Consider the following 13,701-nt stretch of genomic DNA (forward strand, 5'->3'; position numbering starts at 1 on the left):
AGAGGACCTGGGTTCAGTTCCCAGCACAACCATGGCAGCTCATAAACACCCATAATTCCAGTTCCTGGCATTCAATGTCTTCTGGCATATGTGGTCAGCAGGCACACATAAAATAAAGTAAGTCTTAAAAAGAAGAAAGCCAGGCATGGTAGTGCACGCCTTTAATCTCAGCATTCAGGAGGCAGAGGCGGTTGGATCTCTGTGAGTCCGAGGCCAGCCTGGTCTATAGACTGAGTTCCAGGACCCTCAAAGATACACAGAGAAACTCTGCCTCAAAAAAACAAAAGTAAAAGTTTCCTAAAAAGAAGAAAACACTGTGCACAGATTATTTAGAAGGCAAGATTAAAGGTTTGAGTCATTGGCCCTCCTCCCCTGGCTAGCATGGTTGAAATACCATGCTAGTTACCAATTTCTTCAGAGTAAATGTTTCCTGCCCAGTAACCACTTCCTTCATTCTGGCAACAATTTCCTTCAGGAAGTGTTCCACTGCTCTTACAGCATGTGGTTCAATTCATTCCAGGTTCCCAGGTGGGAATGTGATCTGGGCTCTATCAGCATTGTCTTCGGCTTCACTGATTAGCCAAAGGAGGACTCACAAGCAAGTCTCCCAGTAAGATCTGATCCAAGAGCGTTGGAGTGATAACAAGTACTGTCCCTGGAGCTGCTGGGCTGGCAGGATGCACAGGCGCTGGTGTCTGTCTGGGCTCTTGCAGAACAATAAATCCTGACAACATCATTTGAATATCTGTATTAGCCATGCCTAAAAAACCTTTTGGATTTGCAGGCAGTGAGCCAGTGATTTTTGTTTGTGTGTGTGGATTTTGGTACTTACATAGAAAGAGGCCAAAAGTCTCCTTTAACAAGTCCCACCTGTGCCACCCCTACCCAAGCCCAGCAGAAGTGAACTCATTTGTGTTTTGGAGGTCGAGGGGGATTGTCAGGACCATTAGGATAGGCTCTTGTCTTAGTTACATTGCTATTGCTGGGTTGAAACACCATGACCAAAAACAAAATGGGCAGGAAAGGATTTATTTGGCCTATACTTCCACATTGTACTCCATTGTTGAAGGAGGTCAGGACAGTAACTCAAAACAGGATAAGAACATGGAGGCAGGAACTACGCAGAGAGGCCATGGAGGGGTACTGCTTACTGGCTTGCTCAGCCCACTCTCTTATAGAACCCAGGACCACCAACCTAGGGGGTGGTGCCACCCACAATGGGTTGAGCCCTCCCGCGTCAGTAATGAAGAAAATGTTCCCACAGGCTTGCCTGCAGCCCCACCTCATGGAGACATTTTCTCAGTTGAGGCTCCCTCCTCTCTGATGACTCTGGTTTGTGTCAGGTTGACATAAGACTAGTCAGGATAGCTATCATATGAACATGGGGCTAGGTGGGAATGCCTAGGGAGTAACTTGAGGCAAGAGGATGCTCAAGTGAGGCAGGGGAGGGAGTAGGGGAGAATGAAAAGAGCAGGTGAGGTGAGTGAGAGCCACTGGGCACTCCTGTGTGGATTTTGCAGTTAGTGTCATAACTGCACAGCGGACGGTCAGCATCAGGAGAGTGCAGGGGACGTCCACTGTCCTTAGGTTTGACTTAACCTCTCAGTTGCATTATCAGTAAAATGGGAAATACAGGGCTGAAATGCTGCAGGCTATTGGAAAGATCAGATTTTTTTGTGTGTGTAAAGAGCTGCTACGGACAGTGACTCTCCATCTAGTAATCTGGAAATGGAGAACTCAACCCCTAGTTTGAGTTCTTGTGGGTTCATTTGGTGGGAGGTCTGAGGGAAGTTGCTTGGCGAGGAGCTCCTTGTCCAAATTAAATAGTCTCAGGGTCCTTGGTAAAGAAGGCAGGCAATGTTGTTGGGGACAGTCTAGTGGGATGTGGTGTCAGGAAAAGAAAAGCAAGAAAAACAAGGACATGAAAGGGTAAAAGTCCTAGAGTGAGGTGGGGAGATGAAAGACATCAGGACACACTGTCATTTCTGATATAAACTGTTAGAGAGAGGGATGGCCACTCCCCAGAGTAAGGGGGCACAGCAAGAGGCAGGAGCGACACTTGCCAAGCAGCAAAGTGGAATGTGTTGTTTCTGCACATAGCATGTCTGTGTCCATTGCTCTGCCTCTCTTGGGTTTTGCTGGCAGCCCTGCACAGGCCTGGACTGCAAGCTGCCCTGCAGCCAGTTACCCTGGAAGCAGGTTCTAAAACCACACCCCCACATGCCCACCCTGTCCTTCCTTCCTTTAGGCCATCCCCACCTAAACAAGACAACCTGGGTTGGGGTGGGGGGCACACGATGATGAAAAATACACACTTGGCTGGAAAAGGAACTTTATTTGTATGTGTTGAATTCCTGAAGCAGCCGAAGGATAAATAGCTAGTCCTAGTCTCAGCTGTCTGCCCACAAGGTGGGTGGTAAAATCTGTTCTTATTTAGATAGCTTGTGGGGAGAGGTGAAGAGGGGGACTGGGTGGGGGGCAGGAGAGAGGAACTTGGAATCTGCAATGTTTATATGATCAGTCATGGATGTCATCTCTCCCCTTTAATTATGGGTTTGGAGTTGAAAACACTGCTCAGTTTGGTTGTCCCAGGAACAAAGCAGACTGGCAAGCAGGCTGAGGACATGGCAGTTCCTCAGGGTTCACCTATAGCTAGAACACTGTCTCCACCCCCATGCAAGTACTGTAAATGCCAACCTAGCTGGGCCCCAGGCAGGATTCTTTACAAGCATTATTTCATTCTATGCTCACAGCGCACTCTGAGTTAACTACTACAATGTGGCTACTTTATGGAGGCAAAATGCAAAAAGGAAGGTCTAATATTAAGAGCACACAACTGATAAGCAGTACCTACCAAAGTTGGAACTGCCTTTTCTTTTTCCTTTAGAAACAATCAAATCTTAAAAAAATTAAAAAAGAAAGAGAAGCTGGCTCAAATTTGATGTCACCTAGGATGACTTTAAACTCCTGATCCTCCTGTCTCCACCTCCCAAGTAATAACTAGACCTTGACTTTGTCCATGTTTTCAGCCATTTTTCCATCCTTCCCCAAATGAGAAGGAATTGGACTTCTCTTCCCCAGCCCAAGTCCTCTATAATCTTCAAAAGGATGGATGGATGGATGACTTCCACTTTTAGCTCTGTTATTGTTTTTTACACACAACATACTTAGGTAAGGTATGAAGAAAACTAATTGAGTAACGAGTAGTGGGTCGGAGAGTACCCAAGGCTCTTGGCTGCTTTAGATTGGATGATGAGCTGAGACTGCATTTGAGATGATCATGGCAGATGTAGGAGGTATTATATAAGGGGGGATGGGGTGCATGAGGACAAAGCATGAAGGGTCTTATGGGTCAGGGAAGTAGACTGGTCTTTTGCTGTAGTTATCTTCACTGCAAATGGAAGTCGCATGGAGAGTCTTAGGAGGGAAGACAAATCAGACTTAGAATTATCAATCCACCAAATCCGCATCTACCCTACTCCTTTCCATTTAGGAAGGCAATGGATTTCATTCACAGCTGAAATCACCCTAATTGACATAGCAATGGTTTTCTAGGAATTCTAAGTCTGTCTAATGAGTTAAGATACAAACCTGGGATAAAATTAATTCCTAGACTTTAAAAAGAGAACAGTAACTCACTCCGAGAAATGGATTGAAGAATTCTGTAAAGGGGGGGCTGAAGAGATGGCTCAGTGATTGAGCATTTACCGCTCTTGCAGAAAACCTGGTTTTAGGTCCCAGCAGTTACACAGCAGTTCACAACTGTCTATACTGCTAGTTCCAGGGAAACCAATGCCCTTTGGGTTCCTGCATGCATAAGGTGTACACACACACACTCACACACACACACACACACACACACACACACACACACACAGATACACCACATAAAACAAATATTTCAAAAAAAGAATTCTTTAAAGGTAGGTGATGTAACTCAGCAACACTGCTTCTGCCTGCCATATGCAAAGCGCTGAGTCGTCAATCCCAGCACTGAAAAAAACTCTGTAGAAGTTAGAAACTGATTTTCAGTAAATGCTACCTGTCACTAATGAAGTAGAGAAACCCACATTTATCTTCTTTGTATGGGTCCAGCACATGAATAGCAGACTGCTACTGAGTGATGGCATGGGAACAGATGCAGAACACACACTTACTCGAGATGCACTGTAGGTATGTGGCATCTACCTAGAGTATAAAATCATGACTGCTACAGTGGGATACAGAGAGAGACATTATATACCCTTTCTGTCTAGGCAGCTCCAGTCTTTATATTCCTCAAAGTCTTTCACACAAACAGGAAGTATCAACTGACTTATACTCTGTTCTGTTATCACTGTCATGTAAGGGTTAACAGGACCAGAAGGTTAGAGTGCTAGCCAGTTAGCATCCCAAATGCACCATTAGACAAGTGTGTTAAGAAGTCACAATAGGGGATTTAAGTTTGGCAACTAATTGTTCAGAATAACATTTGTCACGGGCCAGGCATGGTGGTATATGCCTGTAATCCCAGTTCTTGGGAGGCAGAGGCACTCTTGTATGCATTTAGGCTAGCTAGCCTTAGCCATATAGCAAGATTCTGTCTCAACAGACAACAAAACAGATTGTTGAACAAATGAAAGTTACAGTACAGTAATTATGTTCAGCTATATAAATCACAAAGTGAAATTTGAAAATAATTAAACCCTGACAAAAGTATATACTGCCTTATTCCACAGTTTTAAGGTTTCTGAAAAACTGCACTCCCCAAAACTAGGGGTAATGATTTTTAACAGTTATTTTTCATCTAGCCAAACATTCTGTATCTATAGTGATGGTAAGCTGACAAAATATTTTAACATTCTGATCATACAGCACTACAACCAGTTCACTCCCAGACATACGCTTAGGATAAACACATACTTAACATTAAGTAGTATTTATTTCTCAAGTTTAAAAGTTTTCAAAATACATATGTACAAGATAAATAAAACAGACTATCCTTAAAGAATCACTGCATAGCAGAATTCGTAAACATACAGTCTTTTATAAGAATACAAACATTATGTCATCAAATACAAAGAAAAACAATCAAGAAAAGCTAGCAAAAGAGACCGCCTTGTCACAGACTCCATTAACTAAGAAGGACCAGGACAAACTCTCTGAACATCAGGGTGGAATTTCTTTTCAATGCCTCCTAGTGGCCCAGCTTTCCTTTTCTGTGTGGAGTTACATTCCTCAGAGTCACCAATCTCTGATGAGGTGTCTAACGTCTCTTCATCAGCCTAAGAGGAAACAGGGAGTGAAATAACATTCACATCAATGCCAATGGACAAAAACCAAAGCTTTGTAGTGCTATTTCCTGGTATCCTTTTAAGATTTTTACTGGGCATATATTTCCTCCAAAAGCATCTTCATCAAAAAAAAATTTTTTTTTTTACTTTTTCACTTCAAACTTTATCAACTCAAAAAGCTAGACATAATGATGTTTGCCTATAACAATCAAGAGGCTATGGTAAGAGGACTACAGAATTTCAGGCAAGCCTGGATAACATAGTAAGATCAAATCAACTAGGGCTATATACACACTGTCTCAAAAAAACAAGCCACTCTACACTCTATCAACTTAAACATCCCCCTTTTCATGAATGGTCCCATAAGAGATAAAATTTTCCCTCCTAACCCAACCTTCTCATTGTTCTTGTAACTAGTCTCTGGCTCAATATTAAAAAGGACAGATCAGAAAAATATGAGTGAGTCACATTCCCTCTATCTCTGCAACTCACAGGAACATAAAATGTCAGGCAGATGCTGCCTGCCCTCTGGTGTTGTCAACAGATGACAACTGTTAGGAAAGAGGCCAACAGTTAGTTGCATTTTGCTGAACAGTTTTAGACGGTTACAACAGGAAAAAGAACCCAACTAGCTGGTCTAGTGTATAGTATGAATGTAGCAAATTTAGTAAACATTATTTAGATAGGTATCTTATTTTTTTAAGATGTATTTTATTTTTAATCACGTGTCTGTGTGTGGGTTTCTGTACATGTGAGTGCAGTTGCCTGTGGAATCTAGAAGAGGGTGTCAGATTTGTAAGAGCTGGAGATATAGGTAGTTGTAAGCCTCCGGATGGATGTTGGGTGCTGAATTAGGGTCCTCAAAAGAGGATTATGTCTTCTTAGCCACTAAACTGTCTCTCCAATCCCCGCATACACTATACATATTTTATTAATTCTTTGAAAATTCTATACAATGTATTTTGATGATATTCACTCCCTCCTTCTCCCTCTAACTCCTCCCACATTCATCCCCCATCTTTCTCCAATATTGTGCCTCTGTAAATTTTTTTGAGACAGGGTTCCTGGCTGGCCTGGAACTTACTATATACTTACTATGTAGCTCAAGTTGGCCTCAAATTTACAGAGCTCTGCCTGCCTCTGCCTCCTGAGGGATGAGATTAAAAGCATGTACCACCATACTAGGTCTTAAAATGTTTTTGTTTTGAAATATAACCCCCTAAGTCCGATTTGTACTGTCCATACACTCGTGGGTAGAGACACCCACCACAGCATGGTTAACCTATGAGGCCTTAAAGAAAACTGATGCTCCATCCCCCAGAGCTATCAACTGTTACCAACTTTATGAGTGCCTCAGTTAGGGGTGAGGGTTAGCCCCTCCTCCCTCCATGGATATAACACTCAAACTGGTAATATTAGCAAATATCATACCTTCTGTTTCTGTCTTGCATGAGTCTCTGTCCACTGCCTGGCATTCTTGAGAAAAGCTATCTTATTGTATTTAAATTCTGAGGACTGAAATGAAATCAGAGTTAAAACAGAGAAACAGTGTTATGCTGTGATAAACACCAGCTGCTGAAGTATACGCTACTGAAGAAATGGGGATACGTACAATGTCAGCCATTAGTGGGTCATCAGGGTTGGGTTCTGCCATGAGCAGCTGAATAGAGGTCAACACAGTAGCGATGTTGAGGGATGGTCTCCATGCACCCTATGAACAATTGCTTTGTATTAATTAGCAAATGACACTGTTGAGCCAGGCATGGTGAGTCATGCCTGTAATCTCAGCACTAATGAGGTAGAGGCAGGAGGACCAGGAGTTTAAGGCCATCCTTTGCTATGGGATATATTGTCTCAGAAAATCAAAACAAATACGTTATTGTATATAAACCAAGGACTTTTTGTCTGTCTGAGACAGTTTCATGTAATCCAGACTGGTCTTGAACTTGTTATATCATTGAAGGTGACCTTTTAATTCCTGAAACTCCTGCTTCCTTCTTTCAAAACCCAGAAAACTGTTGGCATTTTCTCTAAAGAGTCAACTCTTTAACTCCCACTCACTTTTGGTGGTAATTTGAGAACATCTAGACAAATCCTTCCACTAGAATCAATGTTTGGATGATAGATTGGAGTCAGAAATCTGATCTGTGGCGGTTCAAATGGGTACCTGTGAACGTACAAAAACAGGAAATTATTTTAGTACTGCTTCATAATTGCAGGCATGCACCACAACTTCTTTTTCTTTTTTTTTAAGTAATTTACCACGTCAAGTTTATGGTGCCCATATACACTCATGGGTGTGGAGTCACCCACCAGAGAGCATGGTTAACCCATGACAGGCCTTAGAGAAAACCGACTCTCCGTCCCCAAGGAGCTATCAGTTATCAACTGTCATCATTCTACTAGTACCTCAGTTGGGGGTGAGGACTTATACGACATTTTTAAGTAGTTTCTAGATCACTCGTAGCTATATAAAATAAAGATAAAACTAGAAAAATGCCAGAAAAACAGTATTTGGAAGGCAAATCTTTTCCAAATTTGCCAACAATCAAAAAGTTGAAATAGGCCGGGTATTGGTGGTGGTGCATGCCTTTAATCTCAGCACTCTGGAGGCAGAGGCCGGTGGATCTCTTTGAGTTCAAGGCCAGCCTGGTCTACAGAGTGAGTGCCAGGACAGCCTCCAAAGCAATACAGAGAAATCCTGTCTCAAAAACCAAAAATCAATAAATAAATAAATAAATAAATTGTAAAAATAATGGTACTGAAAACATTCAGAAACCTATCACCCTATCACTTTCTAAACACTACCAAGTATCTCCTAAGAATAAGGACACTATCCTACTACAATACTATTAATACTATTACATCTGTAAGAAGTTTTTAAAAGCAATTGCCTAGTTATTATTTACTATTTAAACTTCCTAGTTTCCACATTTTCTTTTATTTATTTAGTTGTTTGTTTTGTTTTTCAAGACACAGTTTCTCTGTATAGCTTTGGAGCCTGTCCTGGCACTTACTCTGTAGACCAGGCTGGCCTCGAACTCACAGAGATCCGCCTGCCTCTGCCTCCCAAGTTCTGGGATTAAAGACGTGTGCCAACACCCAGCTCTCCAAATTTTAAAACAGGATTTATTTGTTTTTATGTGTGTTGCCTGCACACCTGGATCCCCTGGAGCTGGGGTTTATAGGTGGTTGTGAGCTACCTCATGGGTGTTCAGAACTGAAGCCAGATCCTCTGTAAGAGCAGCTACGATGTCATCTCTCCAGTCTCCAAATGTTTTTACAAACAGGCTCCAACTAGACTTACACACTGCATTTAGTTATCATATCTCTTTAGTGACACACAAACATCGCAAAATTCCCAGTGTTTTTTCAGAACTGGGACACAATTAAGCTACTCATTCAGGGTTTAACAAGTTTGTCCAGGACCTAACCTGGTAGACAGATGTTCAGCTTCATTAGTTAAGACACTCATTTCACTCACTCATTCTGTACACAGGAGCTGAAAGACCTGACTGAAACCCGCCTTAACATTGAGGTGGAAAAAGCAATGATGGTTGCCAAGGGTTGGTGTCAGAGACAACTCAGGATGGGTCTTTAATGGGTATGAAGTTACAGCTGGGAATATGAAAAAGTTCTAGAGATAATAGTAATAGTTGCACAACAGTGTGGAAATGCATACTTAAAACGGCTACAAGAGTCAATTTTATGTTATATAAAATATATAAATCACATTTTTTTTTGGAGAGGTGGAGCTCAGTTATGACATAGTCCACTATTTTCGAGAAGGAAACCGAACTCCAGAGACACAAAAACAATTTACTACATAGGTCATGGTACAACTGGGATTGATACACTAATGCTGTAGATACTATTCTATTCTGTTTTCCAATGACTGTCTGTATCTTACCATGCAATTCACACTCACCTCTCAGGAACAACAACTTCCAATGTGAAAACTCCTTTCTCATAAGGTGTGTTGGCTCCACCTAATATTTCTTGAGAAAATAGGAAGGAAGGAAGAAAAGTTAAAAGGGACCCAGATGATTTGAATTAACCATTCGGAGGGTTGAGGATGTAACTCAGCAGAGTGCTTCTCTAGCATACACAAACCCTAAGTTCAACAGGAAACAATAAATGAACCACATATGGTGGCATAGGTTGAAATCTTAAGTACTCCAGAGACAGGAGGATCAGAAAGTCAAGGACATCCTTGGTTATACAAAGGGTAACACAGAAACTGTATCAAATGAACCACCTAAGGTCTATAGTTCTAGATGCAGAGGCTGAAGAGATGACTCAGCAGTAAGAGTGCTTGCTGCTCTTCCAAAGGACCAGAGGTCCAATCTTGGCAGTCCTATCAGGTAGCGTACAACTAGAGCCTGTAACTCCAACTCAAGAGGAGCTGATGTTCTCTTCTGGCTCCTTCAAGCACCTCCACACATGTGCACATGATCACATACACGAAGACAATAAATCTATTAAAAAACAGGAATTGGGTGTAGGACAGTAATTCAACTAGGGCTTTAACTGAGTCTCCATGCAGTGCTTCCTGTCTGTCACCTGGCTTCAAATACTTCGCAAAGCTAATACCTAAATTTTTGGGGTTTTTTTCCCTACTAACAATTATTTTGTGTGTGTACACATTATGTCATGGCATGTACAAGGGGCCGGAAGACAACTTATAGGAGTTGGCTCTCTCCTTCCACCATATGGATCCTAGAGATTAAACTAGAGTTGTTAGGCCTGGTGGCAAATGCCCTTAAGAGCCCTCCCACTGTCCCTGCCCACCCACCAACAAAATCTTCATTGAGACAAGATCACATTCTGTAGCCCAGCTGGCTTCAAACTTGAAGCAATCCTTTCTCTCTTGCCTCAGCCTCCCGAATCCTGGGATTGTAGACCTGTGCCACTAATGCTCAGCTGACAACTTTACTCACAAACCAATTAAGAGATGTAGGAAGTCAAAGACTTTATGAAAGCAAACCAGCTATGAGAGAAACATGGCAGGGCTCCTTCACCTTACCATGGGAATTTTAGGACAATCTCCAATAAGGCTACAACCATCACCTCAGGCATGATGGGATACCTACGAGCTCGCAAGTCATCCACTCGGTCCTTTTCCTGCCAGCACGTGATCCCTGGGGGAGGTTCTACGGCTAACATGTGCAGTTCTTTCTTCAGGCGTGACGCTCTCTGCATGATCTCAAGTAAAAGGAACCATAAACAGTTCACTGAGAAGAAAAGAAGCATCCATGAGATAGGCACAATGACCAGCATTTCAGCACAGCTTCAATTTAGTGAGGAACAGATTCTTCTGGCTCTCTTGTGACAAAGGCAGCCTTGACTTTTTTCCCATTTCTGCATGAACCTTTACAAATAATAGTAATTCAAAAAATTTCAAATGAAATGTCTGCTTCCATTAACAAAGTATCAAGTCATGAGGATGGAGCCTAGATCCAATTCTGTTCTCCAATGCATCCAGAGCATGTCCAGGCAGAGAGGGGCTGGGCAACTGTGCACAGTCCATATGCTTTGTGAAAGCAAGAACAATGCAGCCAACATTCGCAGACACTTGTAAGTTAGTGTTAGTATCTGACATTCTCTCTGTGTATTATTAACCCATCTCACTCTAGTATTCCTAATCTTTCTGTCTCTGTCATCAACATCCAAATAGGTTCAAAGTCTCTCACCTGGCTGGGTGGTGCTGGCCCACACCTTTAATCCCAGCACTAGGGAGGTAGAGGCAGGTGGATATCTGCGAGTTCAAGGCCAGCCTGGTCTACAAAGCGAGTTTCAGGACAGACTCCAAAGCTAAACAGAGAAACCCTGTCTTAAAAAAAAAAAACAAAGTCTTTCATCTAAAATAACACCCACAAGCACACCCACTCAGCTAGTAACCAACTAAAGGACACTATTATTTTGATGTACATTACAAATATAATCTCAAAAGTTATAGCTTATTTTGCTGCAAGTTAGATGAAGACATCTTTCTTTTCCTTGCAGTACTGGGAACTGAACCAAGAGTTCATAAGTTTTACCTCAACCTTTTAAAAAATTTTTTTTATTTTGAGATAGGTCTCCCTTAGTTGCCCAGGTTGACTTTGAGTTTACTCTAGTAAGACTTTAAACCTGTGATTTTCCTACCCCAGCCTACATGAAGTCCGCTAATTAATATTTTCTTTCTTTCTTTTTTTTTTTTGTTTTTTGAGACAGGGTTTCTCTGTAGCTTTGGAGGCTGTCCTGGAACTCACTTTGTAGACCAGGCTGGCCTCGAACTCACAGAGATCCGCCTGCCTCTGCCTCCCGAGTGCTGGGATTAAAGTGCGCCCGGCTGTTTGTTTGTTTTTTGAGACAGAGTTTGTCTGTGTATCCCTGGCTGTCCTGGAACGCCCTTTGAAGACCAGGCTGGTCTTGAACTAACAGGGACCTGCCTGCTGTCACTGTCTCTGGAGTGCTCAGAGTAAAGGCATGTGGCACCACTCACTCTCTCTCTTTCTCTCTCTCTCTCCCTCTTCCTTTCTTTCTTTCCTTCTTTCTTTCAAGACAGGGTTTCTCTTTGTGGCCCTGGCTGTCCTGGAACTTGATTTGTAGACCAGGCTGGCCTCAAACTCAGAGACTGGCCTGTCTCTGAGTGCTGGGATTAAAGGCGTGTGCAACCATGTCCAGCCTCTATCATTTTCTTTAAGGCCGATGAAGCATTGCTATTTTATACAGTAAATGTGAAGAATTATTTTCAGTAAAGCAAAACAAAAACCTTCCAAATACGGGAGACTGGCAAAACAGGTCAGTGGGTAAAGGCGTTTGCTGCATAGGCCTGACAACTTGATTTCAATCCCAGTAGGCCACAGTAGGAGAAAACAGTCTCCTCGAAGTTGTCTTTTGACAATTAATTGCAATAAAACCCTATCTACAATTATAAACTATATCTTTGCATAAAAAAACAAGAACACAATGGAGAAACATGCTAATTGGGTTAGAAAAAAAAAAGTGCAAATTCTCCCAAAGAAGCAACCAGACTCTTTATGTTAATATATCTGGTATCCATAAAGTCCTCTGGGGGCTGGAGAGATGGTTTATCTGTTATGAGCATTGACTGCTCTTCCAGAGGACCCAGGTTCAATTCCCAGCACCAACATGACAGCTCTTAACTATCAGTAACTCTAGTTCTAGGAGATCCAACACCCTCTTCTGGCTTTGGTGAGCACCTGACATACACTTGGTGCACATACATACATGCAGACAAACACTCATACACACGAAATAAAAGTAAATAAATTCTTCAAAAAGTTATTTGGCTTAAAAGCCATCTGTTACCGCGTGTTTACTGAATATAAAGGTTCTTTACAGAGTCGGGGCTTGATGGCATCGACACCGGAGGCGCCTGGGCAGGAAGTCTAGTGCAGGCCAGCCTGGGTTACAGCGACACCTGTCGCAAAAACAAAACTCTCAACCAAACAACCTAACAAAAAGTTCCTTACAATCTAGCTCCAACGGGTGTCTTAATTTCTTATGCAGTGCTTTTAGCCCTTTCCCCATTAATTACTTTCCAAAAACGTATGCTTACACTGCACTGACTAGTCACACAATCCCTTCACACCTACGTGTGCGTCCACATTAAAGGGCAGTTCCCAGTCTTTCCACCCTCCGTGCACCTTTCTATTTGCAGCCTGTACGACGGATTCGCCTCAGATTACGGAGCGCTGGCGTTTTGTTTTGTCCCCCAGGGCTACGGTAAACAATCAGCGAACAGAACCCGAGTAGGTGGCAGACGCTGGAGGGAGGACGGAGACGCAGCCTTGGCGCGCACAGGGCGGTTCTCTCTTCCCGCGCGCGGTGTTCCTCCCCGGTCAGCTCGGGGAGAAACCGGAGTCCTTCCCCAGACTCACCGCGACCTCGGGGACGTTCTCGCTGGTGGCCCCTCAGCACTCCTCAGCAGCTCCGCTTGCCGCCGCGGTCTGCTGGGTCCAAGCAGATCCCGGAGACCGTTGAAATGACTCCACCCTCGCCCAAGAAATGTCTGTGACTGGCCGCAGCAATCCCGGGAGAGGCGCGCGCACGCCTATTGGCCAGCGCTCAGAGCGTGCGCCCGCTCACTCTAGGTTCAAATTGGCGCGCGCGAGCACCCGTACCTGGAATCCGCTGTCCCCGCTGTCTGCATACTTGGAAGTCTCCCACAGCAGAGAAAATGAGAGAGCGTCTGGGCACACCTTGTTTGTCTTTTGTTTTTCGAGATAGAGTTTTTCTGTGTAGCTTCGGAGACTGTCCTGGAACTGACTCTGTAGACCGCCCGGTGGTTGGCCTCGAACTCACTGAGATCCCCCAGCCTCAGCCTTCCGAGTGCTGGGGATTAAAGGCGTGTGCCACCATCACCACCACCACACGCCCCACCGGCGGCAATGGGACAAATTTAATCTGGAGAAATGAC

The 13,701-nt window shown here is 43.3% G+C and overlaps 1 protein-coding gene across 3 annotated transcripts; it reads right to left on the reverse strand.

Moving 5' to 3' along the window:
• Positions 1-4,902: 4,902 nt before the first annotated feature.
• On the reverse strand, positions 4,903-13,309 carry Ube2t (ubiquitin conjugating enzyme E2 T). 3 transcript variants are annotated; one of them, XM_021229144.2, is made up of 8 exons: positions 13,163-13,281; positions 12,622-12,702; positions 10,367-10,507; positions 9,202-9,271; positions 7,335-7,440; positions 6,886-6,984; positions 6,705-6,788; positions 4,903-5,264 (listed from the first exon to the last, which is right to left on the reverse strand). In XM_021229144.2, exons 3-8 carry the CDS (start codon positions 10,473-10,475, stop codon positions 5,118-5,120), a joined length of 615 nt encoding a protein of 204 aa, XP_021084803.1. In that variant the 5' UTR covers positions 10,476-10,507; positions 12,622-12,702; positions 13,163-13,281; the 3' UTR covers positions 4,903-5,117. The 3 variants fall into 3 exon arrangements, with proteins under 3 accessions (XP_021084803.1, XP_005073444.1, XP_021084801.1); XM_005073387.4 differs by lacking the exon at positions 12,622-12,702 and having other exon boundaries at positions 13,163-13,309; XM_021229142.2 differs by lacking the exons at positions 12,622-12,702; positions 13,163-13,281 and adding an exon at positions 12,929-13,154.
• Between the last annotated feature and the right edge of the window lie 392 nt (positions 13,310-13,701).

This window comes from Mesocricetus auratus, unplaced genomic scaffold (assembly GCF_017639785.1).
Source record: "Mesocricetus auratus isolate SY011 unplaced genomic scaffold, BCM_Maur_2.0 Super-Scaffold_100676, whole genome shotgun sequence".
NCBI classification, from domain to species: Eukaryota; Metazoa; Chordata; class Mammalia; order Rodentia; family Cricetidae; genus Mesocricetus; species Mesocricetus auratus.

What these genes read in the sequence shown, in the direction of transcription:
- Ube2t (XM_005073387.4), bottom strand. Translation starts at nt 10,475, where the DNA reads ATGCAGAGAGCGTCACGCCTGAAGAAAGAACTGCACATGTTAGCCGTA. An exon ending in TTCTCAAATTACCACCAAAA is followed by an intron (nt 6,985 to 7,334) that starts GTGAGTGGGAGT and finishes AATTGTTCATAG; the next exon opens with GGTGCATGGAGACCATCCCT. An exon ending in ATGCAAGACAGAAACAGAAG is followed by an intron (nt 5,265 to 6,704) that starts GTATGATATTTG and finishes GTTTCCTCTTAG; the next exon opens with GCTGATGAAGAGACGTTAGA.